At 38.4% G+C, this 27220-nt stretch overlaps 2 protein-coding genes across 2 annotated transcripts; one reads left to right on the top strand and one right to left on the bottom strand.

Moving 5' to 3' along the window:
* Positions 1-8802: 8802 nt before the first annotated feature.
* Positions 8803-15488, bottom strand: tdrd15 (tudor domain containing 15). Its single transcript, XM_041064948.1, has 4 exons — positions 15433-15488; positions 9651-14864; positions 9009-9178; positions 8803-8816 (listed from the first exon to the last, which is right to left on the bottom strand). Exons 1-4 carry the CDS (start codon positions 15486-15488, stop codon positions 8803-8805), a joined length of 5454 nt encoding a protein of 1817 aa, XP_040920882.1.
* A 1837-nt stretch (positions 15489-17325) lies between these two features.
* Positions 17326-26946, top strand: rfx6 (regulatory factor X, 6). The gene is made up of 20 exons (XM_041064677.1): positions 17326-17482; positions 19574-19730; positions 19973-20096; positions 20464-20525; positions 20698-20775; positions 21075-21102; positions 21201-21308; positions 21480-21557; positions 21679-21792; positions 22360-22409; positions 22599-22758; positions 22865-23006; positions 23233-23342; positions 23466-23583; positions 24198-24320; positions 24579-24785; positions 25029-25338; positions 25502-25872; positions 26361-26564; positions 26768-26946. The coding sequence occupies exons 1-20, from the start codon at positions 17326-17328 to the stop codon at positions 26944-26946; spliced, it is 2880 nt and encodes a 959-aa protein (XP_040920611.1).
* Positions 26947-27220: the final 274 nt, after the last annotated feature.

Below are 27220 nucleotides of genomic sequence, written 5' to 3'. Positions count from 1 at the left end.
TTTTTGGCCGAAAAAAACGCCATACTATACTATGACATTTTTTATGACTTTTTGAGGTCAAAAAAATTTTTGACTTTTTTTGTCCGAAAAAAACGGCATACTATACTATGACGTTTTTTATGACTTTTTGAGGTCAAAAAAATTTTTGACTTTTTTTGTCCGAAAAAAACGGCATACTATACTATGACGTTTTTTATGACTTTTTGAGGTCAAAAAATTTTTTGACTTTTTTTGTCCGAAAAAAACGGCATACTATACTATGACGTTTTTTATGACTTTTTGAGGTCAAAAAAAATTTTGACTTTTTTTGTCCGATTTTGACGCCTTACTATACTATGACGTTTTTTATGACTTTTTGAGGTAAAAAAAAAATTTGACTTTTTTTGTCCGAAAAAAACGGCATACTATACTATGACGTTTTTTATGACTTTTTGAGGTCAAAAAATTTTTTTGACTTTTTTTGTCCGAAAAAAACGGCATACTATACTATGACGTTTTTTATGACTTTTTGAGGTCAAAAAAATTTTTGACTTTTTTTGTCCGAAAAAAACGGCATACTATACTATGACGTTTTTTATGACTTTTTGAGGTCAAAAAAAATGTTGACTTTTTTTGTCCGATTTTGACGCCTTACTATACTATGACGTTTTTTATGACATTTTGAGGTAAAAAAAAAATTTGACTTTTTTTGTCCGAAAAAAACGCCATACTATACTATGAAGTTTTTTATGACTTTTGGAGGTCGAAAAAATTTTTGACTTTTTTTGGCCGAAAAAAACGCCATACTATACTATGACATTTTTTATGACTTTTGGAGGTCGAAAAAATTTTTGACTTTTTTTGGCTGAAAAAAACGCCATACTATACTATGACGTTTTTTATGACTTTTGGAGGTCGAAAAAAATTTTGACTTTTTTTGCCCGATTTTGACTGCTTACTATACTATGACGTTTTTTATGACATTTTGAGCTCGAAAAAATTTTTGACTTTTTTTGGCCGAAAAAAACGCCATACTATACTATGACGTTTTTTATGACTTTTGGAGGTCAAAAAAAATGTTGACTTTTTTTGCCCGAAAAAAACGCCATACTATACTATGACGTTTTTTATGACTTTTGGAGGTCGAAAAAAAATTTGACTTTTTTTGTCCGATTTTGACGGCTTACTATACTATGATGTTTTTTATGACATTTTGAGCCCGAAAAAAATTTTGACTTTTTTTGGCCGAAAAAAACGCCATACTATACTATGACATTTTTTATGACTTTTGGAGGTCAAAAAAAATTTTGACTTTTTTTGGCCGAAAAAAACGCCATACTATACTATGACGTTTTTTATGACTTTTGGAGGTCGAAAAAAATTTTGACTTTTTTTGCCCGATTTTGACGGCTTACTATACTATGACGTTTTTTATGACATTTTGAGCCCGAAAAAATTTTTGACTTTTTTTGGCCGAAAAAAACGCCATACTATACTATGACGTTTTTTATGACTTTTGGAGGTCAAAAAAAATGTTGACTTTTTTTGCCCGATTTTGACGCCATACTATACTATGACGTTTTTTATGACTTTTGGAGGTCAAAAAAATTTTTGACTTTTTTTGGCCGAAAAAAACGCCATACTATACTATAACGTTTTTTATGACTTTTGGAGGTCGAAAAAATTTTTGACTTTTTTTGGCCGAAAAAAACGCCATACTATACTATAACGTTTTTTATGACTTTTGGAGGTCGAAAAAAATTTTGACTTTTTTTGGCCGAAAAAAACGCCATACTATACTATGACGTTTTTTATGACTTTTGGAGGTCAAAAAAAATGTTGACTTTTTTTGTCCGATTTTGACGCCTTATACTATGACGTTTTTTATGACTTTTGGAGGTCAAAAAAATTTTTCGACTTTTTTTGTCCGAAAAAAAGGCCATACTATACTATGACGTTTTTTATGACTTTTGGAGGTCAAAAAAATCTTTGACTTTTTTTGTCCGAAAAAAACGCCATACTATACTATGACGTTTTTTATGACTTTTGGAGGTCAAAAAATTTTTCGACTTTTTTTGCCCGGAAAAAACGCCATACTATACTATGATGTTTTTTATGACTTTTGGAGGTCAAAAAAAATTTTGACTTTTTTTGTCCGATTTTGACGCCTTACCATACTATGACGTTTTTTATGACTTTTGGAGGTCAAAAAAATTTTTGACTTTTTTTGTCCGATTTTGACGCCATACTATACTATGACCTTTTTTATGACTTTTGGAGGTCAAAAAAAATTTGGACTTTTTTTGTCCGATTTTGACGCCTTACTATACTATGACGTTTTTTATGACTTTTGGAGGTCAAAAAATTTTTTGACTTTTTTTGTCCGATTTTGACGCCATACTATACTATGACGTTTTTTATGACTTTTGGAGGTCAAAAAATTTTTTGACTTTTTTTGTCCGATTTTGACGCCATACTATACTATGACCTTTTTTATGACTTTTGGAGGTCAAAAAAAATTTTGACTTTTTTTGTCCGAAAAAAACGCCATACTATACTATGACGTTTTTTTATGACTTTTGGAGGTCAAAAAAAATTTTTGACTTTTTTTGCCCGAAAAAAACGCCATACTATACTATGACGTTTTTTTTTTTTACTTTTGGAGGTCAAAAAAAATGTTGACTTTTTTTGTCCGATTTTGACGCCTTACTATACTATGACGTTTTTTATGACTTTTGGAGGTCAAAAAATTTTTTGACTTTTTTTGTCCGATTTTGACGCCATACTATACTATGACGTTTTTTTATGACTTTTGGAGGTCAAAAAAAATTTTGACTTTTTTTGTCCGATTTTGACGCCTTACTATACTATGACGTTTTTTATGACTTTTGGAGGTCAAAAAATTTTTCGACTTTTTTTGTCCGAAAAAAAGGCCATACTATACTATGACGTTTTTTATGACTTTTGGAGGTCGAAAAAAATTTTGACTTTTTTTGGCCGAAAAAAACGCCATACTATACTATGACCTTTTTTATGACTTTTGGAGGTCGAAAAAATTTTTGACTTTTTTTGCCCGAAAAAAACGCCATACTATACTATGACGTTTTTTATGACTTTTGGAGGTCGAAAAAAATTTTGACTTTTTTTGTCCGATTTTGACGCCTTACTATACTATGACGTTTTTTATGACTTTTGGAGGTCAAAAAAATTTTTGACTTTTTTTGTCCGATTTTGACGCCATACTATACTATGACCTTTTTTATGACTTTTGGAGGTCAAAAAATTTTTTGACTTTTTTTGTCCGATTTTGACGCCTTACTATACTATGACGTTTTTTATGACTTTTGGAGGTCAAAAAATTTTTCGACTTTTTTTGTCCGATTTTGACGCCATACTATACTATGACGTTTTTTATGACTTTTGGAGGTCAAAAAATTTTTTGACTTTTTTTGTCCGATTTTGACGCCATACTATACTATGACCTTTTTTATGACTTTTGGAGGTCAAAAAAAATTTTGACTTTTTTTGTCCGATTTTGACGCCTTACTATACTATGACGTTTTTTATGACTTTTGGAGGTCAAAAAATTTTTCGACTTTTTTTGTCCGAAAAAAACGCCATACTATACTATGACGTTTTTTATGACTTTTGGAGGTCAAAAAAAATTTTTGACTTTTTTTGCCCGAAAAAAACGCCATACTATACTATGACGTTTTTTTTTTAACTTTTGGAGGTCAAAAAAAATGTTGACTTTTTTTGTCCGATTTTGACGCCTTACTATACTATGACGTTTTTTATGACTTTTGGAGGTCAAAAAATTTTTTGACTTTTTTTGTCCGATTTTGACGCCATACTATACTATGACCTTTTTTATGACTTTTGGAGGTCAAAAAAAATTTTGACTTTTTTTGTCCGATTTTGACGCCTTACTATACTATGACGTTTTTTATGACTTTTGGAGGTCAAAAAATTTTTCGACTTTTTTTGTCTGAAAAAAAGGCCATACTATACTATGACGTTTTTTATGACATTTTGAGGTCAAAAAAAATTTTTGACTTTTTTTGTCCGATTTTGACGCCTTACGAAACTATGACGTTTTTTATGACATTTTGAGCCCGAAAAAAATTTTGACTTTTTTTGTCCGAAAAAAAACGCCATAATATACTATGACGTTTTTTATGACTTTTGGAGGTCAAAAAAAATTTTGACTTTTTTTGTCCGAAAAAAACGCCATAATATACTATGACGTTTTTTATGACTTTTGGAGGTCGAAAAAAATGTTGACTTTTTTTGTCCGATTTTGACGCCTTACTATACTATGACCATTTTTATGGTATTTTGAGGCCAGTCAAAAAAATTACTTTTTTTGTCCGATTTTGACGCCTTACTATACTAGGACGTTTTTTATGACATTTTGAGGTCGAAAAAATTTTTGACTTTTTTTGCCCGAAAAAAACGCCATACTATACTAGGACGTTTTTTATGACTTTTGGAGGTCGAAAAAAATTTTTACTTTTTTTGCCCGATTTTGACGGCTTACTATACTATGACGTTTTTTATGACATTTGGAGCCCGAAAAAAATTTTGACTTTTTTTGGCCGAAAAAAACGCCATACTATACTATGACGTTTTTTATGACTTTTGGAGGTCAAAAAAAATTTTGACTTTTTTTGCCCAATTTTGACGCCTTACTATACTATGACGTTTTTTATGACTTTTGGAGGTCAAAAATTTTTTTTACTTTTTTTGTCCGATTTTGACGCCATACTATACTATGACGTTTTTTATGACTTTTGGAGGTCGAAAAAAATGTTGACTTTTTTTGTCCGATTTTGACGCCTTACTATACTATGACCATTTTTATGATATTTTGAGGCCAGTCAAAAAAATTACTTTTGTTGGCCGATTTTGACGCCTTACTATAATATGACCATTTTTATGACTTTTGGAGGTCAAAAAATTTTTTGACTTTTTTTGTCCGATTTTGACGCCATACTATACTATGACCTTTTTTATGACTTTTGGAGGTCAAAAAAAATTTTGACTTTTTTTGTCCGATTTTGACGCCTTACTATACTATGACGTTTTTTATGACTTTTGGAGGTCAAAAAATTTTTCGACTTTTTTTGTCTGAAAAAAAGGCCATACTATACTATGACGTTTTTTATGACTTTTGGAGGTCGAAAAAAATTTTGACTTTTTTTGGCCGAAAAAAACGCCATACTATACTATGACGTTTTTTATGACTTTTGGAGGTCGAAAAAATTTTTGACTTTTTTTGCCCGAAAAAAACGCCATACTATACTAGGACGTTTTTTATGACTTTTGGAGGTCGAAAAAAATTTTTACTTTTTTTGCCCGATTTTGACGGCTTACTATACTATGACGTTTTTTATGACATTTGGAGCCCGAAAAAAATTTTGACTTTTTTTGGCCGAAAAAAACGCCATACTATACTATGACGTTTTTTATGACTTTTGGAGGTCAAAAAAAATTTTGACTTTTTTTGTCCGAAAAAACGCCATACTATACTATGACGTTTTTTATGACTTTTGGAGGTCGAAAAAAATTTAGACTTTTTTTGCCCGAAAAAACGCCATACTATACTATGACATTTTTTATGACTTTTGGAGGTCGAAAAAAATTTAGACTTTTTTTGGCCGAAAAAAAACGCCATACTATACTATGACGTTTTTTATGACTTTTGGAGGTCAAAAAAAATTGTGACTTTTTTTGCCCGAAAAAAAAGCCATACTATACTATGACGTTTTTTATGACTTTTGGAGGTCGAAAAAATTTTTGACTTTTGTTGCCCGAAAAAAACGCCATACTATACTATGACATTTTTTATGACATTTTGAGGTCAAAAAATTTTTTGACTTTTTTTGCCCGAAAAAAACGCCATACTATACTATGACGTTTTTTTATGACATTTTGAGCCCGAAAAAAATTTTGACTTTTTTTGGCCGAAAAAAACGCCATACTATACTATGACGTTTTTTATGACTTTTGGAGGTCAAAAAAATTTTTGACTTTTTTTGGCCGAAAAAAACCGCCATACTATACTATGACGTTTTTTATGACTTTTGGAGGTCGAAAAAATTTTTGACTTTTTTTGGCCGAAAAAAACGCCATACTATACTATGACGTTTTTTTATGACATTTTGAGGTCAAAAAAAATTTTTGACTTTTTTTGTCCGATTTTGACGCCTTACGAAACTATGACGTTTTTTATGACATTTTGAGCCCGAAAAAATTTTTGACTTTTTTTGTCCGAAAAAAACGCCATAATATACTATGACGTTTTTTATGACTTTTGGAGGTCAAAAAAAATTTTGACTTTTTTTGGCCGAAAAAAACGCCATACTATACTATGACGTTTTTTATGACTTTTGGAGGTCGAAAAAAATGTTGACTTTTTTTGTCCGATTTTGACGCCTTACTATACTATGACCATTTTTATGGTATTTTGAGGCCAGTCAAAAAAATTACTTTTTTTGTCCGATTTTGACGCCTTACTATACTAGGACGTTTTTTATGACATTTTGAGGTCAAAAAATTTTTTGACTTTTTTTTGCCCGAAAAAAACGCCATACTATACTATGACGTTTTTTATGACATTTTGAGGTCGAAAAAAATTTTGACTTTTTTTGCCCGAAAAAACGCCATACTATACTATGACGTTTTTTATGACTTTTGGAGATCAAAAAAAATTTTGACTTTTTTTGCCCGAAAAAAACGCCATACTATACTATGACGTTTTTTATGACATTTTGAGCCCGAAAAAATTTTTGACTTTTTTTGCCCGAAAAAAACGCCATACTATACTATGACGTTTTTTATGACATTTTGAAGTGAAAAATTTTTTTGACTTTTTTTGCCCGAAAAAAACGCCATACTATACTATGACGTTTTTTATGACTTTTGGAGGTCAAAAAAAATTTTGACTTTTTTTGCCCGATTTTGACGCCATACTATACCATGACGTTTTTTATGACTTTTTGAGCCCGAAAATTTTTTTGACTTTTTTTGGCCGAAAAAAACGCCATACTATACTATGACGTTTTTTATGACTTTTGGAGGTCAAAATTTTTTTTGACTTTTTTTGCCCAATTTTGACGCCTTACTATACTATGACGTTTTTTATGACTTTTGGAGGTCAAAAATTTTTTTTACTTTTTTTGTCCGATTTTGACGCCATACTATACTATGACGTTTTTTATGACTTTTGGAGGTCGAAAAAAATGTTGACTTTTTTTGTCCGATTTTGACGCCTTACTATACTATGACCATTTTTATGACATTTTGATGTCAGTCAAAAAAATGACATTTTTTGGCCGATTTTGACGCCTTACTATACTATGACCATTTTTATGACATTTTGAGGCAAAAACAAAATATGACTTTTTTTGGTCGATTTTGACGCCTTACTATCCTATGACGTTTTTTATGACATTTTGAGGTCTTACTAAAAATATACAACTGCTTTATCTGCGCATGTCGCGGTGTCTCGCGTGTCAGAGGACCATCACTAGTGTTCAGTTAACACGGTTCGAAGTCTAACACGAGATTTAGAATGTGACACACACAGCGTTACGAAATCAAACGACCGTTTATACACAACAGACACACGACAGCAATACTGTACAGTCAATGGTACCTTTATAAGCGGAATTATGTGTCTACATCTTTCAGCCGTCAGGATGGCTGAGCAGTCTCCCCTGGAGGCCTGGAGGCCTGGGTTTGAATCCCACTTCTGACAACGACATTTTACTTCCACACACAAACTAAGTAACACTTTTAATCCTGGAAGATTTTCTGAAACGTAGCGAGAATCCGGTCTGACTCTTACATCACATTAAATGTTTAAACAGTCAGGGACGAATGATACAATGTCCAACTACACTGCAACCAAAACCAATCAATCACGGCTCAATAACGCCATCCAGTGGTGGCGTTATTGAGTTTTCTGTATTCAGTTTTACAACACCACTAATGTACCTCTGAGCCACTACTAGCTCAGAGGAAAAAATATGTGACATAAAAGTAACAAGCCATAAAGATTTAATTTTGCACCTGAAAAGTCTTCACTACATTCAACTCAAATATTTATTCAACATAAGGCACTAACTGTAAAACAGTCAAACCAAACTGTCGAAATATTCCAACTGCTCACAAACGATTTCTTGTGCTTTCACTTATGAGTTAGTAACTGGGTACATTTTTTTGGTTCATCTGGAAAAAAAAAGATTTCCTGTCAAATGAGATCTATTTACAAATGTGAAATTTAAACTTAAAAGACCCCTTGGCTACTTTATAATTAGTTCTCATCAACATGTTTTTTTTTTTACATAAAGCACTGTTGGAACAGTTTAAATGGATATATAACATGAGTAACATGTAAACATGTAACATGTACCTTATTAATGCAAAGACCCTGTATGAGGAAAACTACTTAATCTTGAACTGTTCATTAACTCAGAATTCTTGTGCATTTATGGAAAACAACATAGCTTCTGCTGACTTAAATCTTCAAAAAGTATTCAGGCTAAGTCAATAAAACAAAAAATACATTTCTCCAAAAATAAATACAACGTCTACAAAGTCTTTTAAGGTGAATTAAAGGTAGCAGTAGTATTGGTAAACTGAAGTTACGTTAATATGGTTCTGGACCACCACTCGCATTCAAAATTCTAAGGCTTAACATTTAACAAAAACACCAAACAAGAAGTATCTCACTTGTAATAATGTGAAGCTGGACACCCAGGAAACTGGTGCAAGGCCTCGCTGCTCATTTTAGCCAGATGACTGAACCACAGAGATTCAAATCAGGAAACCTGAAACAGACGAAGACAAACACAGAGTGAGAGGACTGTACAGTACAATGTTATGCTACACTAAAGATCAAAGATCAAAAAGATTTTTATGGTCAATTCACTATATGTGCAGGATACACAGCAAAATCTAAATGCTGTTTCTCTCTCACCAAGTGAGAGGTGCCATTAAGTAAAATAAAGTACGGTTCTTACAATGACTACACATAGAGGAAGAGCTGAGTGGCATCTTCTCCTCAGCTTCATCAGTGGCCCCATTTGAAAGATGTGACTTCCCATCAGAGACTTCTTCATCTTCCTGGCCACACTCTTCCTCAGTGTCGGGGCCTTCAGGAGGGGCTTCACAGGGAATCTGCTCCTGAAATCTGAATATATGAGAGTTAAGGTGAAGTTTTATGTATTCAGCTTGAAAATGTGCACACATTTTTCTTCTGGTGATTTGATTGATTTTTGCTACAATATGCTCTGATTTTAGAACTGACAGGATTAAATTGATTTCTAAAGCATTAAAACATTTTTCCTGCTGCATGAAGTGATGATTGGAGTTCCAGTGTCCTATGGCAGGGAGGACAGACTATGGAAGAAATTACTGAAGGGACAAATGAAAAAGAACTACTGATTATGCTGTGTATCAGCATATATAAAATATAGCATTACTAAAAACAAAATTGTCACGTTTTAAGAATTTCAACGTTATTAATTGTAATATGTAAGATTTTTTTAAATGAGTCCATTTTAAAATATATAGAATAAAAATTCAAAGTAATCTAAATAAAGGGCTGGCTGAAAGCTACTTCCAAAAGAATGTATAGAGTATAGAGACTGACACAAGCATACCTGAGTCCCAACGTGACGTCGATATAATTGGCAAGTCCAGCATCCACCAGCTCCTTGGCAACATGGAGGCCATCTGTCAAAATATCCACCTTCCAGTGTGTGTTTGCCACAAACTCTCTGAAGAAGATCTGGAGGTTCTTCTGGTACAAACACTGCTGGAAGAAGACTGCCGCCTCATCTGTCCACTGTTCGTCCACTCCAACTGGCTTCACCCCTCGCAAAATGCATGGGTACGTCACTTTTGGGAGTTTCACTAGCTCCTCTGGAAGCCTTTTCAGTTTTGAGCAGTCTTTGTATGGTATGCATTCATAATGGCCATAATCCACCAGGTTTAGGACCACAGTGGTGTCAGCATGCACTATTTCAGACCTGCACCACTTGTTCTTGGAGTCTGATTTTACCAGGCAGCAGGTGCCATGGATGAGGTGGGCTTCAGGGAGAGGAGACATCTGACCAGGGAGGTCATCCAATATGATGGACACTTTGTTCATGATTAGAAGCAAGTCTTCAAGAACAACACAGAACTCAAAGGGAGTCGTCACTGCAGCAGCCAAGCCAAAGTAAACTTTGTCTATATCAACAGGAGCAAAAGCAAGTTTCTGAGAAGGGCTCGAGTACAAACTGGGTTTTACGTCTGCTGCTGCATTTTGGGTTTCAGCCAAAATGCAGACTGAGAATGTGGATGTTCTCTGACTCCTCTTTGAATCACTCTTGTTTGCGGTGAGTCTTCTTCTACGGCTCCTGCAGGTTTTTACCTTCAGTTTGGTTGACAGCGTGACACATGGTGTTTTGAGCATGACATTTTCACCTTTAACAGGTGGCACCGTTTGTTCGGATTCAGTGATTTCACTCTCGCTCATTTCTGGTCTGAGGTAGGTCTGTTCACAGGATCTCACTTTCTCCTCTATTTCAGCTGAGCTCGCAGGAACCTCCTTTTCTTTTTGGTTTACAGGACTGTTTTCAACAGCTGCTTGAAGTGCTGCTGGAGGATCAACTGCTTCATCAAGAATCTCAACTTTGACTTCCCAGTGAGTTCCATATTGACGAACAAAGTCAACCATAAGAGGCTTCTCCATTACAGCGTCAGTGAAAGAAGCATCATTTTCACAAGCCCCTGTGTCCAACAAAGAGCATGATATGCTGAATCTTGGCTGAGTGAGATACTCCTTTGGAATCAAGCAGATATTCTCCCTCCCCACAACCGCTGAGTTCCCATAGTCAACAAACTCAACTCTGAAGCGAGAACTGCCTTCATAGTCCTTCACAACAGAACGATACAGAGCACCATCCTCCTCATATTCAGCCAAGACAAGGTCATTGGTTCTCAAAGATGTGGTTGCCTTTAAGGAATTTCTGAAGATACCTGAGTTGAGATCTTCACACATTTTCAAGATAGCAGGTTCATCTTCTGACAGCTGAAGGTAAAAGCTGTTGACTGAGTTGATGTGGGAGACGAAACAATTCGCCCTGAGGCCTGCGCTGATTTTCTTTGCAGGCAAACATGAGAGGAGAGGGATCTCTGTTCCATTTGTTTTTTGTGGTTGTTCTGACTTTGTTTTTTTATCCAAGTACTCTCTTTGCTGTTTTACTTGAGAGTTTTTCCAGGGTTTTATCAGGACACAGCTCTTTGTCTTGTCCTCATTTTGCTGTTTGAGTTTTGTGTTCTTGTCCTGAGCTTCCCCATCAACATATTCTTTTTTGTTTTTCTTTTTTTGGGGTGCATTCCCAACTCGAGTACTTCTCCAGCAGTTCAATGACGGAGAATTTGAAGCCTCCCATTCAGGTTGACTCCTGCACTTGAATGAGGTGTTTGTGTTTCCCGTGTGGTGAGTTCTATGTTCGGTCTTTCTGCTGCTTGTGTCAAAACTGACAATGATCTTTGGTTTAGGTGAAAGACTAAAAATGAGATCCTTCACCTTCTCATTGATGTTAACATCTCCGTCAAACAGCTCAACAATAAATGAACCATCTTCGCTCTTTTGAAGTATGACAGCTTTCACTTGCTTGTTGAGGACTGCTCTATCAAGCCATTCCTTCACATCTGCATAGAGCTCTTTCTTGGACACTGAAGCAAGACAACATCTCACAGCCTGCATGGGTGTGTACAACAAATCAGCAGAGTCCCTGGGAAGGAACATGACATGGGTTTTCTCAGATATGTTTGTGTTTCCATAATCCACAAAAAACACACTGAGATGGAGAGGCGACTGAACTGGATGCGCCAAGCCTCTGTACCATTTGCCATCCAAGTATTTTGCCAGGCACAGCTTCCTCACAACAGTTCTCGCACTGGCTTTCATCATTTTCTCACTCTCCTCCAAGATTTTCTCTTCAAGCTCTTCGATGATTTCAGTGTTTCTCGCAAGGTGGCAATAGACCTCCCACTGACTGCTAACATGAGTCACATAGACTTGTTCTTCATTTCCTGGGCTTAGATCATATGAAGAGTAGACAAAAGACTCAGGTAATGCTGCCGACAGTTGCTTTGTTAAGACTGTTGCTTCTCTTGCTAGGCCTTGTTCCACAAGCCAACCTGTTATGGTCTGTTGGGTCTGGGTGTTGTAGAGGTCCACGACATTGCACAGTCCTTTATTTTGCACATTCAGCTGTGAGACAACTTTACATCTTAGGCCTCTTGAGCTGTTGAAGACAAAATCTTTCATCAAGTTGCACACCTCTGGACTCCAGTCCCCACAGTTCTTGGAGTCAGTAGGTTCAATCAGGTTGGAAAAGCTGCACCTGAAAGCCTGTCCTTCCAAATAGACATATTCAGGTAATATTGCCTGAAGATTATGCTCTTTGATTTTGATGGTAAAGCCACAGTCAACCAACATCACTCTGGCATGACCATTCTGTTTTTCTGTTATGATGGCCCTGTGCCATTTTCCATCTACCGGTGACTTGGCGACACAACAGGAAACCCCTGATTGGAGGGGAACTGTGTTAGCTGAGTAATACTGCTGAATTTTATCCATCAGCTCCTCCAAAGCTGGAACCTTATCTTGAGGCTGGCACCAGAAATCTGATGGAGAACTGATGTAAGAGCAGTGCACTGCAAACTCATACCCTGGCTTGATTCGTAAAGCTCTGAAGCTGGCAGGGGCTTGAGCCTCCTTGATTTCATTTTTGCATGTGTTATCTTCCTCCTCACACTCCAGTTGCTCTGCATCCCCACTGATGTCGGGCGTCACACTAGATCTTGGGCACCTTGTTTCTTCTGTCACACCTGTGTTGTCTTTCACCACAGGCTCTGAGGAAATGTTGTTCCAATATCCAACTTGTTTTGAAGAGATCAGGAGATCGGTGATACTCTGATTGCTGTCACTTCCCATCTCATAGAGGTCGACAACAAATTTGTTTTTTCTCCTGTGGACAACACGGACTAGCAGGACTTTGTTTGAAACAATTTTTCTGAAAAAGTCACAGGTAGCACTGGTCCAGACTTCATCCAAAGGGAAAACATTAGCAAGAGCACAACAAAAGGCAAACGCTGATTTACTGGCAAATGCCTCTGGTATGTTCTTGATCAACATGTGTGGCACTTTCCCAGTGTTCCCAAAATCAATAAAGAGAACTTCAGCTCCATGTTCAAGAGTGTCTGTCACTACACCCCTGTAGAAATTCATGTCTTCCTCATAAACTGCACAACACATTGTCCCAAGCTTGGGATTCACCAGTACATCTTCATCCAGCTTCACTTGACTGAAGTGGTCTGCCATTTTTGTCATCATTTCTTCAAACTCATCTTTGCGTTTTTGTGTCCTGATCCAGAAGTGGCTTGGATTCTGGACATACTCGACATACCCCACAAAGACAGAGTCCACTTGCGCCTCTTCTGCTTCCAGTGCTTTGCCCATGACAGTCTCACAGTACGAATAGCCACCCTGAGGTGACAATTCTTCAGTCTGAAAAACAGACTCAGCTTCCCTTCTGGGAAGCTCTGAAATAGGCTCAGGTTCCTTCACGTCATTATCTTCAGCACCAATCAATGTGATGGAATAGAGATGCTGTTCTTCATCAAAACTACTGATCTCCATATCCAACAGTCCTCCAAGCAAGCCTGCCTTGAGCAAACTCATCTGCTGAGTTTTGACAGCCTCATCCTGATGACTCAGGGAGGAGAGTGAGCATGGTAATGCCATGATGGGTGCCGAAGAGAGATCAGGTGGAAGCCTGTGGATGTTCTCAACGTTGACAGATTCAAAGAATCCATAGTCAATGAACAAAACTCTAACACGAGAGTTGATGGGAAGAAACTGCACAAAGCCTCTGTACCATTTACCATCTTTGCCTTTAACTGAGCAGAGTAAACCCAGGTTTTCTGGAGTCGTCTGTTTAAATTCCTCAGTTTTGTGCTCACTAGCTTTAGCCAGCTTCGTTGACATTTCCCAAAGATCTGTTTCCATACTGACCATCTGGCAGAAAAACAGCCCAGGGTTGACAGCAGCAGTTACTCGCACTTTAGCATGTGTCCCACAACTCAATCTAGGCTGACAGAATGACAGAATCTCTTCATATGCCTGCAAACTGGATGGTCTGAAGCAAAACTCTTGTCCCCTTGGCTTTTCAATGAGTAAGTCAGGAACTGGCTCTATGTTTGGTTTGAGCGGCACCTCTGTGAGCATCTCAACCAACAGGAGGAAAGTATCTGTGTCCACATGCCTTCCAAACCCATGTCTAACAAGGTCACTGTTGATGTCAGGGGCTTCCAATAAAAGGACTTTGTGGGGAAGGAGGGCTTGAATGTAACCTGTGACATTTCTTCCAATCAGATTTGACAAGTATTCTTCCACCACAGAATGACAACTTTGAAGCAGTAACACATTTGCAAGAAAGCCGCAAACTATTTTTGAAGGTAGGATGAAGAGGTCATTTGAACAGGAAGATATGTGGTTGACGTCGACACTCAAGACATTACCGTGATCTATGAGGAATACATCAAACAAGCCTTCTTTTCGGTTCTGAACTCTTCCTCTGTACCAGCGGGCTGAAGCCAAATCCTCTACAAGGCAAAACTCTCCAATATCCACTTCAGCTTTTGTCTTTGGCACATTCTGTATTTCTCCCTGCAAGATGTTATAGTCCAGTTCACATATGGTAAGGTACTGTCCCTGGAAGTGAATCAGGGTGGCTTCAGGGTTCCAGTCCAAGTGTGTTAGCTTGAGGTCCACTGGCCAAAGGGCACATGGTGCTGACGGACCAGAATTCTGAGACCTGCAAATTAAAGAGGCTCATGTTATCGTCCTTCAAAACGTGTGAATCATTTCACATGTTTATGTTAAGAAAAATGAAGCTGTGTCTAAAAAGACTCCTTCATTCACTCAAAATATAACTGACACTACGTAGTTGAGCTGCAACAATTAGTTACTCAGTCTAGGGCTGCAACTAACACTTATTTTCATTTTATTTATTTCATATTATTTATTTTCTGGATTAATCGTTTGGAACATAAAACATCAGATTAGAGTGAAGAATACCCAGCGCACATTTCTAGAGCCCAAGATCTTGTCATCACATGCTTTCTCTTGTCCACCAAAAAGTCCAAAAGCGAAAGATTTAACAAGACTGTACAACCAAAGCTTACATTTGCAAAGCTAAAACCAATAAATGTTTGACTACTATACTTGATAAATGACCTAAATTATCAATTTCTGAATTAGTCAATTGACAGAAAATTAATCAGCAACTACGTTGTTAATACATTAATTTAAATGAATCATATTTGCTAGTTCCAGCTTATCAAATATGACGATTTACAGCTTTTCCACATTGTTTTACTTACCTTTGACGTTTGGAGCCCAGCACTGACTGCATGGCAGCAGCATCAGTAACCGTCATAACCCAAACAGAACCTGGGGGAAAAAATGGATGCAGATAAATATGTGTGATAAGTAAACACAGCCACTAAACCAGCACTGGTGTTAACCTTTACGGAAAATACTAAACGTATATAACTTAAACTAAGCAAGTTTTGGGGAGTCTGGGTTGGATTGTGTTTTGAGCTACATAATTAAAACCGACTTGATTTGTTTGTGGACCACAGCCATTAGTTTACACGTGATGCAGCTTCTATTGTTCCACCCTGACATTCATTCCCATCCCCTTCAGTTTGAGGGGATGCATTTAATAAATCCCGAATAATTTCATTTTGCACCACCTACAGTTTGTTATTTAAATTTAATTGTCAACCCACTACAAGAAACACCAAGAGTAAAAGGCGTTATAGGCATGATCGGACAACGTTAACCAAAGTTAGCGAACTCAGCGTTAAAGAACTCAACGTTCGCTAATGTTAGCATAAATTTGTTAAGAGATTATTCCATTTTACTGAGATAAAAAATAAAAAAGAATCATGTAAAACTCTGGCAAATGGTCGTTTCCCTAAACCCACAGTGGACGACAGGATGTTCGGACTAACTAAAAGTGACTCAGCAGGCTTTTTCATGGCGGTGTGAGCTGACATTTAACTCTGCTAACGGAGCTAACCTCGGTGTGGCGGTTAGCCTCCATCACGGTCGGTTTTCAGTTCATATTAACCCCCGGTAACCGGCAGCACCGGGCAGCTCTCTGTCCACAGCTACGTGACACACTTTCGTGCCTGTTTTCTTACCTGTCGTCCCGCCTCATGTCTGTGATCCAGCCGGTAGCTGAAGATGCTACTGCCCTGTGACACCTGTCTCCTCCTGCAGTCCAGGTCAGAGGTCAGCTCGTTATGGCCTCCAGGTCAGATCTTAAAATACGAAGCAAATATTACAGTGCAAATATGATAAGTCTAATTTATTTATTTATTTTTATTAAAACAATACGGTCATGGAAATTCACGGATCCTTAAAATGACTTATGTCTTAAATCTGATAATTAAAATGTCTTAAAAAGTCTCATTTATGATAATAAATCTTAAATTTTGAGATGATACCTACACACGAGATGTCATACTGACATAGAGCATAAATGCAATGTATTTAAATGTTAAATCCACCAAAATTAGTTGTTTAAAGTTTTGTTTTAGACCCGTGGATTCAGCTGAAATAAAACATTCTTTCTCTGCTTTCCATTATTTAAACAGGTAAAAGTCTCATTGAGCTTAAAATTAATCCCAAAGCAGGTTAACACAAGTGTCACAAACTACTATCTAATCAAGATGCATACACAGGTACTAAAGTTTTCAAAACTATTACTATTACTACCTTTAGGTTTTTACAGGTATATAAGTTCATATAAAGGACCAGCTGACTGTGGGAGGCAGGATGGATGGATGGACAGATGGATGAGGGTTTTTCTGTTAATCATTAATAACTTGGATTAGCCCCAGTCTTCTGTAAATATGATGAATGCATCCACGGCTTCATTAGCTCTGCCTCCCCAGAGCACAGCTTTATTAGTCTGAGGTGGCTCTGTCAGGTTTATCAGCAGCACAGGGAGTTCTTCCATTTCTGTTTGCAGCTGGTAAAAACTCACCAAAATGCTGGAGATGGTGTTGGTGAGCTTTTCCTGGACTTGTGTGAAGGAGGGATTGGCAAACAGTGTTTAAGGATTCATTTGTGTGCAGAGCGGGTTCACAGTCTTTGAGGACAAATGAACTGCAGTGGACTGCTTTTTTTTCACAGCAGACTGACCTCAGTTTTCTTCTTTTTCTTCTCTGTCTTTGGTGGATTTTTAAAATTTGACATTCACTATGCCGATGAAGCGCAGCAACGAGAGTTCAGGCAGAGATGGAGTGTTTCTGATTCACTCTTTAACCAAGAATTTGTGCAGCTCACCAGAGGAAACACTCACAGATTTTAATGGACAGACACATTTTCCTCAGGAAGATGATTCTGGGATTAAATCAGGTAACTGTGTTAATGTGGTATTATTAATGTTGGGAGTTCAGAAAAAGAGGACTCAGACTTTGTTTTACATGGTTAAGATTCCTCTTGTATTTTTACAGTTTTATCTTTTCCCTTATATAATTTCCACTCAAAGTCTTTAAATCTGATTTTTTTTATGGGTAAGTTCTAGCTTTGCTCAGGTAAAAGAGTGGCACCAATCAACCACATGGTGGTGCTACAGCTACAGACTGCATTAACAACAAGGTTACACTTATTTTTTTCCTCAAACTTTTTTGCCCACAAATGTTAATAGGATGATGATGAAAACACATGAAAAGGGATGAAGGTGCAATTTATAAATGACCAAAATCAAAGAAATCAGTAAAGAGAGAAGGCTCAAATGAAGTAAAAACAAATTCGGTCTGATAGTGGTGTTATACAATGCAGCATCATACAATGCATTTTTTTGATTTGTTTTTATTCCCACTCGTCATCCGCTTGCTTCCTTTTCGCTAACTTCGCGTTACCATGGCACCGCTCTAAGCGTTTACTTAACTTACTGGTGCTATTTCGGGAAGTGGAGAGATCTTTAGGTTTCGCACACAAAGCGCATTTAACTATGATATTCTTCATGTCCTTATTTCTGACGAACTGAAAGTAACAGGCGAACGTACTGTCCAACGCTGGATCTGCTGCTGCACTCGTCCCTTCTCTTCTTCTGTAGTAAACCAGAAGCTAGCTAAGCTAACAACAGGAAATGAAACACTTTGCACGGACGTTCCTCTGCTGATCTCGCGGTGATTTTGGCGAATTTGTATTAAAAAAAACAAACAAAACAAAAACACCGCGCGTTACTGACATTTGTACCGAGTAAAATATTACCAACTTTTTTTTGAAATGCCTTACATTACCGCGTTACAGCAAAAAGTAACGCGTTACAGTAATTAATTACTTTTGTAACGTGTTAGTCCCAACACTGGATATTACACTATCTTATGGATACACTGAGGTTACTTGAAGCATCTTATTGCATTTCTAAACTCAGTTTAGAGAACCTATAACCTATTTATTTCTGTGCTGTTTTTAAATGAGTATTAGAACATTTATTCTAATGAATTTGGCCTGTTTGATGCTTAGTTATTGTAGTAGTATTAGTGTAGTATTATTGTAGTATTATTTTCCTAGTTTTTATCGTCGTGACATGACTGTAGTAATGTTCAGATTTGTCTCTTTTCTCACTGTAGGGTGTCCTTTACTCCAGTTTTGCAGGGAGAGACATTCTCCAGAAAAATGCAAACTGTTTGAGACCAAAAAGCAATTAAGACATTCTCAGTGAGCACAATGAGAAGTCGAAACACGGTTACAGTTACAGTACACGTCTTTGAATAGGTGTTCTGGCACACTTCAGACAATGATGGACCATTATTTGAGTCCTTTAACACTGCTCGCACACTTCATTGTTTACCGCACAGGCGCACCAGCAGCAATCTCGGTGAAGGGATATGTGAAAGTACAAATCACTTTCTCAAGGTCAGAAAAGGACAGAAAAATCTGTTTTGGTCACGATCCTTGAGTGGAGAGAACAAGACTTCAAACTAATTTCTTTCATCAGAACAAATGTTTGAATTAACAAATTAAATCCTTGAGGCATGTGAAGTTGCTGGAGACACAGAAGGCACAGAGGAATTACTGAAACAAATTAATCTGGTAAAGAAATGTAAAATGTTCCATTAGTAAGGAAAAATCATTGTAACATCTGATGGATACTGAACTACTACAAGGTTTAGACAGGTATAATTGTAAATGGCATAATCTGTAATGATGATGAGAGAGGAAGGAGGTTTTAGAAGAAGGAGCAAATTAAACTAGTTTAAAACAAGTCTAAATGCAGCATGAGAATAAGCAAAAGATCGCTCAGCTACTCTATTTAATCACATAATCATAATTAATTACCAAGAAAAATAGCAAGAAATATTTACAGCACATGTTTAAGACAAATATTATTATTATTATTTATGTGTAGCTGTCATTTTTGCACAGCTGAACTTGAAAAGTGCACCTGTCTCCTCCTGTGAACCACGTGCTGTGTTTGTCTGCATGTTTTCTCAGAAGCTGAGGACAGTAATGAGACGCCGTCCTCTGAAGAAGACCAGGACCTGGTGGACTTCAACCCAGACCTGACCATCAAACAGAGCATCTCCTCCTCCAGGAAGACCATCAGTCAGATCATCAAAGACAAGAAGAAACAGACACAGCTCACTCTGCAGTGGTAAGAAGTCTACATACTACACCAGTAAAGGAATCATTCGCAAAGGTGTCTGGAGTCACATACTATCCTGTTTGAATCACAGGAACCTTGTGTCCTCCATCATAAAGAACAAACAAGAATGAGAACCTGGAGTGACTTCTTACAGTTGTTGATAACCAGATGTTATAGCACATATTTTTTCTGTTCAGCACATCTGAGTCTGCTTTGCTCTAATTTGATTTTTCTCAATGATGTGTCAACAGGCTGGAGGAGAATTACATCGTGTGTGAGGGAGTGTGTTTGCCTCGATGTATCCTCTATGCCCATTATCTGGACTTCTGCAGGAAAGAGAAACTGGAGCCGGCCTGTGCTGCAACATTTGGAAAGGTGTGTGTGTTTCTTTATGAATTAAACTTGTGTCTGCAGAGTTCTTATGTTCTATTGCACTGGCGTTTGGACGATCCAAATGAAAAGTCATAGATTAATAAAGCGTAAATATCAAACTGCAGAAGTTAAGACCCTAAACATTTAACCTCTTAACTTGTTTTTCCTCAGACTTTTTTTGTTATTCACCGTAGAAGCTACAAACACCACATTATAAGGACACTGTAGAATCCTGACACTGATTCAGTGACAATGATCTGACGACTGACTCACAACATTTATATCTGATACAATAATCTTTCCTTTTCCTCCTTGAAATTGTGGGACAGAGCTGAATTAACCAGAACTTTATGCCCCCTGTTCTCCTCAGACGATCCGACAGAAGTTTCCTCTTCTAACAACAAGAAGACTGGGCACCAGAGGACACTCCAAGTAAATGCAAAATTTAACTTTCAGCCTTTTATGTTCATATTTAAAATTTTTCCAAAAAACTGTCCTGTAAGACAAGAGCTCCAAGATGTTGTAGCACAGTGCAATATTATTTTCTTTTTCATCATTGCACTTCATGATCACACTTTGATATTATTATCTCAACATTTAACAGATATCATTACTATGGAATCGGCATCAAAGAGAGCAGTGCTTACTATCACTCTGTGTATTCTGGAAAAGGTTTGACCAGGTAACATTTAACAGGATTTAGTCCAGTTTCCTCCTTCTCCTCTTCTTTTTCTTCTTCTCCTTTGATGTTTTGTTCCGTAAATTTTCTGCTGCAGTTTGAGTATGCGTGCTAATGACACATGCTGATTTCTTCTGTTTAGTCCATTTGGAACAAATCTGTAAATACTCTAAAAGGAATGAACAGTAGTATGTGTGTGGGTTTTTTTAGACCTCAGTGCCCAAACATTATATATTTATACTGTAAAGTCCCTGATGATTTAACATTTGATCAAAATTGAATCTGTTTCTCTTTCATTGCAGGTTTTCAGGGAGCAAGCTCAAGAATGAGGTAAAAAAAAAAACTGATTATCTTTACTCAAATAAAAATAACATTATCAGGATAAACAAAACATCAAGTGTCTAACTAACACAGATTTCATGTTCCAGGGAGGTTTCACCAGGAAATACTCTCTGAGCTCTAAAACTGGAACTTTGCTGCCAGATTTCCCCAACGCTCAGCATCTTCTGCTGCAGGGAAACATCTCCAGAGAAAAGGTTGGTGATAAACCAGTGTCACATTAATTTTAACACTCACAGAATACATTGAATATTTACTAGAAACAAACAACAAGAAGTCTTCTGCATTTCCAGTGGAAAAATAATTATTTTTAACTATCAACTGTTTTCAGACTAATTTAATGTCAGAGCTTCATTGTCCGTTTGCAGGTGGACACTCTGATCATGATGTATAAAACACACTGCCAGTGCATCCTGGACAACGCCATTAATGTCAACTTTGAGGAGGTGATCATTTGTGTCACATGAGAGCATTTTATTGTTGTTACCTCAGAGTATTAAATTGTAGTGAAGAGATCAATCTTCCGTCCACTCAGACTGATACAACTCTACAAATATTTTGTTTCAGATCCAGAATTTTCTGCTCCACTTCTGGCAGGGAATGCCCGACCACCTGCTGCCGCTGCTGGAAAACCCTGTTATAGTCGACATCTTCTGTGTCTGCGACTCCATTCTCTATAAGGTTGTTCTTAAATACTGTTTCTGTTTCTGTGTGCGTTTTCGTATAAATGAAATCCCAATCTCCATGAGCCCAAAGTATCTGTCCTAATGAAATGTTCTTGAACAAAAAAAAATCAACAAGAAAAAATCTCTGGGGTACCTTCTGTACTTCAGTATGACGTGTTCTTTCCATCCTGCTTACGTGCCGGTATGAAAGCAAGCATTTTGAAGGTCCTTTCCAAAGAACAACCAAAGACTACTGTGGCGTCCTTCTCACCAAAATAGATTTGATTCATCACGGAGAGTCTTTCATTCTCCAGGAGTAGCAATTTCTATGACAAAGAAGGACAAGAAGGAAAGATAAACATAACTCAGTAGGCTAAAGAAGGCATTGCACCCACCGAATTCACATTATATTCATTTAAATGTACTGGTGCCTTGAGCCTATGTTTTATTTTACACTGCTACAACTCAACTTTATGAGTGAAATGAATGAGGGCAGATCCTGTTGTCCTCTCTGGCTCTCTGATAGCAGTGTGGATTGGCAGTGCATTGCTCTGGTTTACTAATGAATCCTTTCTTTTCTCAGGTTTTAACAGATGTTCTGATTCCTGCTACAATGCAGGAGATGCCTGAAAGGTTTGTAGCTGAAAGGTTGTAGTTTTAGCCATAATTCACATTAGTATCCATCAAATTTTACTGACATTTTTTACCCAAGAAACACAAGCATTCAGCTGGCAAGTTCAGTTTCAACTGAAAATAGTTATTTGTAACTACAATGATATGATTTGAGAAGACGTCTAATCTGTGTGGATGCTATTCCATCAGTCTTTTGGCCGATATCAGAAATTTTGCCAAGCACTGGGAGCACTGGCTGGCCTCCTCCCTGGAAAACCTTCCAGAATGTCTTGCAGCAAAGAAACTCCCCATTGCACGCCGCTTTGTCTCCTCCCTGAAGAGACAGACGTCTTTCTTACACCTGGCACAGGTACATTTATGAAGAATAGATTATATAGATCATAGCATACTCTGATATCTCAAAATAAACTAAATTTGGATTTTTGAGGTCTGTTTTCATGTCCCTGTTATTCCAGATAGCCCGTCCGGCGCTGTTTGACCAGGCTGTGGTGACCAGCATGGTGCTTGATATCGATAACGTGGATCTCAGCAGCATCAGCTCGCAGCCTCTGCTCAGCATAAACGCTGGAGACCAGGACCCAGACATCTACTCTGAGTGTAAGACAACATTTTTATTAAGACGTCAGTCGTAGATGATTCACGTCAACAAATCCGTACACTGATCTGAGGACAAAAAGAAGCAAACCATGTTTTTTTCCACAGCATTAAAGAAACAACCATCATCTGTTTCTGTTGCTCTAATACTAATGACAATCTCTCGTAGTAATAATGAAGCTACTTGTCGTCTCCTGTGTTTTTTTTTTTTTAATTTTCTTTTCTCCAGATGACTCCATCACCGTCTTTCAGGAGCTGAAGGAGCTGCTGAGGAAGAACGCCACAGTGGAGTCCTTCATCGAGTGGCTGGACTCTGTCGTGGAGCATAAAGTCATCAAGGTAACAGCTGTTCACCTGCCACTGTGTGTACTCATATTTGTGTGGACACACTACGTGGTCTTGCAAATGTCCTGTTGTGCAACCAGGCAGTTTAGTTTTTTTTTGGTCTTTCTCTCTGCTCAGCCCGGGAAGCAGAGCGGTCGATCAGTGAAGAAGCGAGCTCAGGATTTCCTGCTCAGGTGGAGTTTCTTTGGTGCCAGAGTGATGCACAACCTCACACTCAACAACGCCTCCAGCTTTGGTAAGAAAATCTTCACACAGAGGGGACAAGAAGCGACAAGAGGTATCACAGTTAATCCAACACTATCAGAAAAACGTATTTAAGCTCCATACTGAACATGAAGGCATCATGGTGATTATTGTTTGCGATAACTGTGTCACTTAGCTAATTAATTTTGCGCTCCTTTCTTCTACATCATTCAGTCCACAGGATGTGTTGACCACACACACACACTCTCACACACACAGGGCTAATACAAGACAGCTTGGAGCAGATTGCTACAATAGCGCCATAAATTGTAATGGCCAGACTCACCTTGATTAAACAGAGTCTTATCTGAGGGTCGCGTGCTCTCTGTTCAAACACACGCACACAGACTGCGTGTATGTGAATAAACACTGGCCATTTGGTGGGTCGCTCCCTGAAGTCACAGTAAAGCTCAAACACAGCGGGTTTTCAACCTGTGACCCTGCAGGTCAAACAAAGAGCAGCTTGATCCTAAAGGTCAAACAGAGGAATCCTGAAGTGAGTGCTCAGCTGGAGTCAGGGAGTCCAGATTTGCACAGTGTGATATCGTTTGAAATCTTCGAATCTTTCTTGATTACCTCTTTTTTTTTGTGTTTTGGCTCTGGCAGGTTCCTTCCATCTGATCAGGATGCTGTTGGACGAGTACATCCTGCTGGCTCTGGAGACTCAGTTTAACAATGACAAGGAGCAGGACCTGCGGAACCTGCTGGACAAATACATGAAAAATGCAGGTATCATCAAAACAGACACTAAATACATGAAAATATCCAGCTGCTCACTTATATCCTGGATGTTAAATATGATATCAAGCTAAGGCACATAACACTTAACTCATATGATAATCAGAGACACATCACTGACAAAGAACAGAGAAGAAAACGTGAAAAAGTGAAAGTTAATCAATCAGCATCTTTTTAAGTCTAATTTAAAAATGGCTCATGTTGGGACTGTTCATCCAGGTTTAACTGTGATGCTCGTTCTGCTTTCAGGTGCCAGTAAAGCAGCGTTCATGGCTTCACCTAGTTCCTGCTTTCTTGCTAATCGCAACAAGGCCAATGCTGCTGTTGACCAGTCGGTGAAGAATGAGTCTCTGGGAGAGCACACCTATATGTCTCTGTCCGCCAATCAGCAGCAAAGTCTGGAGACAAGCGCGGTCGTCTACCAGGTGACGGATGCTCCAGGTTTCACAGTTTCAGGTAAATCAAGAAGAAGAAATAGCACAAATTATAATTAATTTAAACTGTATTCTCCACTAATACCTGTTTCCTTTGGTCTTTGAAGTTTTTAAAGCCTTTCACTGTTGTTAGTATCACAGTCTCTGTACGTTCACCAGCTGGTCATCGACTGTCAGACTGCAGTTTGGTGCTGGTCAGGTCGTGTATGGTGGGTTCATCAGTGCCTGTTACATGAACATTTTTACTTTGTCCCTTCACACACAGGTGGTCAGATGGACCTCTCCCAGGTCAGCGGGCCCCTCATGACGCCCCCCATCTCTCCAGCGACATTGGTGCACAGAGGCTCCGTCATCAACCAGGGGCCCATGGCGGGGAGGCCTCTGACGTCTTCCTCTTCCTCCTCCACCTGCTCCTCCTCCTCTTCCTCGTGCCTCTCCTCTCTGAGTTCAATGACCCAGCCCAGCCCCTGCTCTTCCTACCCAGAGACCCTGTACCACTGCTTACCTCAGACCAGCCCTGGTTACTTCCCTCCAACCAGCAGCTCCTCAACCTCCAACTACCAGCCTGCACTCAGGTCAGCTTCATTTATACTGACACTGAAGGGGCATTGAACATCAACAATACCAAATGAGTGTCATCTTTCTCTGATATAATGAACAATATGGATAATGGATATCTCTGATACAACTATAATATAACCTTTTTTCTGTTTTTTTTTTTTTTTTTTTTTGGTTCAGACCTCAGACCCAGAATCAGTGCCTGGCTTCAGTTCAGTCTCAGACTTTGTCCCTGGCCTACCACCTGTCTCGATACCCCTCCTTTAATGACCAGCAGCTGAGTAAAGACTTGTTCTACAATCATCCTCCTCCATCAGCCCATCACTCATCCAGCAGCACAAACTGCTCCCTGACTCCTTATGGTTCTGCGGCCCGACCCACATCCAGCTATAGTTCAGGTTCAGATCCAGTTCAGACCGAACAGGGGCTGGATGCTCAGAGCGCAGCCCAGATTCTGGACTCCGCTGAGGGGTTCGGCTTTGTGGGGGCTGGACTGAACCCCTCGAGTGGTGGGTGTCAGGGACAGACGTACTCTGCCCCGGGACACAGTGGTAAGGACGGCTCGGCTTGTGGGATTAATGTAGAAATTAGTCTCTTCAACTTTCCTGAATTTATTTTAAATTCTGGTCAGGATCTTAAATTTAGCAAAGATTCCATATATGCCCATATTTTCATTACAGGGAAATAAATATAAAATTATGCACAAGACAGCTTGTTATGTTGTTCTATACAGATTTCAGTGTTTTTAAATAAAATATTCAGCTTTATAATATGCACGTATGAGCTTGTTCATCATGAATTACTCATGTCATTTACACAAAGAGGCCTGTAATTTTTAATTAGAATGCAAAATCACTTTTTGCATATTAGGAGTAAAAGTTTTCAGCTGTAAATGAAATTATATCCACTGTAAACTGAACACATCACTTCCTGTGATTGCTTCACATCTTCTCAAACGAAGCAGCAGCAAATGGCACCAGATTATTAACACAGTTCTCAGAAAACAGGAGCTCATTTCCAAACTTTCCTCCTGTGGCAGGCTACTATGGCAACAGCAGTTACCTGGACAGCCAGAGGATGACATCACTTGTTGACCAGCACGTGTCCGTCATCAGCAGCGTCAGCAGTCTGCGTCCCTTCCCTTCGACGTACTCTGAAGTCCACGATCCGCTCAACATCCTGGACGAACCGGGAAGGAAAACAACGGGAGCCTATTTCACGGAGGCAGAAAGTGGAGCAGGTCAGCCGTTGTGGGAGAAGGTAGAAGGTTTGTACTACAGTTCAGAACAGCAGCCTTTGATAAGTTTACAGTTTAAGCATGAAAAACGACCCTTATCTATCTGTAGATTTGTAGACTCTCTACAGAAAAGCTCTTTTAAAATGTGTATAGCTCAGAACTAAACGCTGAAATGTTTTGGTTTTACATTTCTGTTGTTTCCTCCTCAGATCATTCCCTCCCCTCGTCAGGATCTGCTCCCTGCATGTTTGGCGTTCCCTCTCCGTTCCCCTCGCAGGAAACACTGTTGTCTCAGCAGCGTGTGACGTCATCTTCAGACGTGCAGGACCTGGTGTCCTCGCTGCCTCCCATCAATACTGTCTTCATGGGCTCAGGAGGAGTACAGTGACGCCGAGAACACCCACTTCCGCTCGAGTGAAGTCTGGAGTCCAGTTTCCAGCTGAGCAGCCCAGATTCTGAATGTATGTATGCACCAACACTGCTGGATGTTTAAAAACAAGCACGGTGGAGTAAATGAGGGGAATGATGCGACAAAGACACTCAGCCAAATGCAAACCCAGGACATCCGAGCTGTGAGGTGCAGTATGAACCATAGCTGAGGAAGCTGTCAACAGAAGAGCAAAGGAAAGATGTTCATTTGTATGAAAATGTGGATTATTACT

Source organism: Toxotes jaculatrix, chromosome 19 (assembly GCF_017976425.1).
Source record: "Toxotes jaculatrix isolate fToxJac2 chromosome 19, fToxJac2.pri, whole genome shotgun sequence".
NCBI classification, from domain to species: domain Eukaryota; kingdom Metazoa; phylum Chordata; class Actinopteri; family Toxotidae; genus Toxotes; species Toxotes jaculatrix.
This window is presented reverse-complemented; position numbering and strand designations above follow the sequence as displayed.

Bases quoted from the DNA above. Each gene is read 5' to 3' on its own strand.
- rfx6 (XM_041064677.1), top strand. From the start codon at position 17,326: ATGCCGATGAAGCGCAGCAACGAGAGTTCAGGCAGAGATGGAGTGTTT. The intron at 21,103-21,200 runs GTAAAAAAAAAA...TTCATGTTCCAG, and splicing joins GGAGCAAGCTCAAGAATGAG to GGAGGTTTCACCAGGAAATA. The intron at 24,321-24,578 runs GTATCATCAAAA...TTCTGCTTTCAG, and splicing joins CAAATACATGAAAAATGCAG to GTGCCAGTAAAGCAGCGTTC.
- tdrd15 (XM_041064948.1), bottom strand. From the start codon at position 15,488: ATGACGGTTACTGATGCTGCTGCCATGCAGTCAGTGCTGGGCTCCAAA. The intron at 14,865-15,432 runs GTAAGTAAAACA...TTTAATTTGCAG, and splicing joins CTGGGCTCCAAACGTCAAAG to GTCTCAGAATTCTGGTCCGT. The intron at 9,179-9,650 runs GTATGCTTGTGT...TCATATATTCAG, and splicing joins GACGTCACGTTGGGACTCAG to ATTTCAGGAGCAGATTCCCT.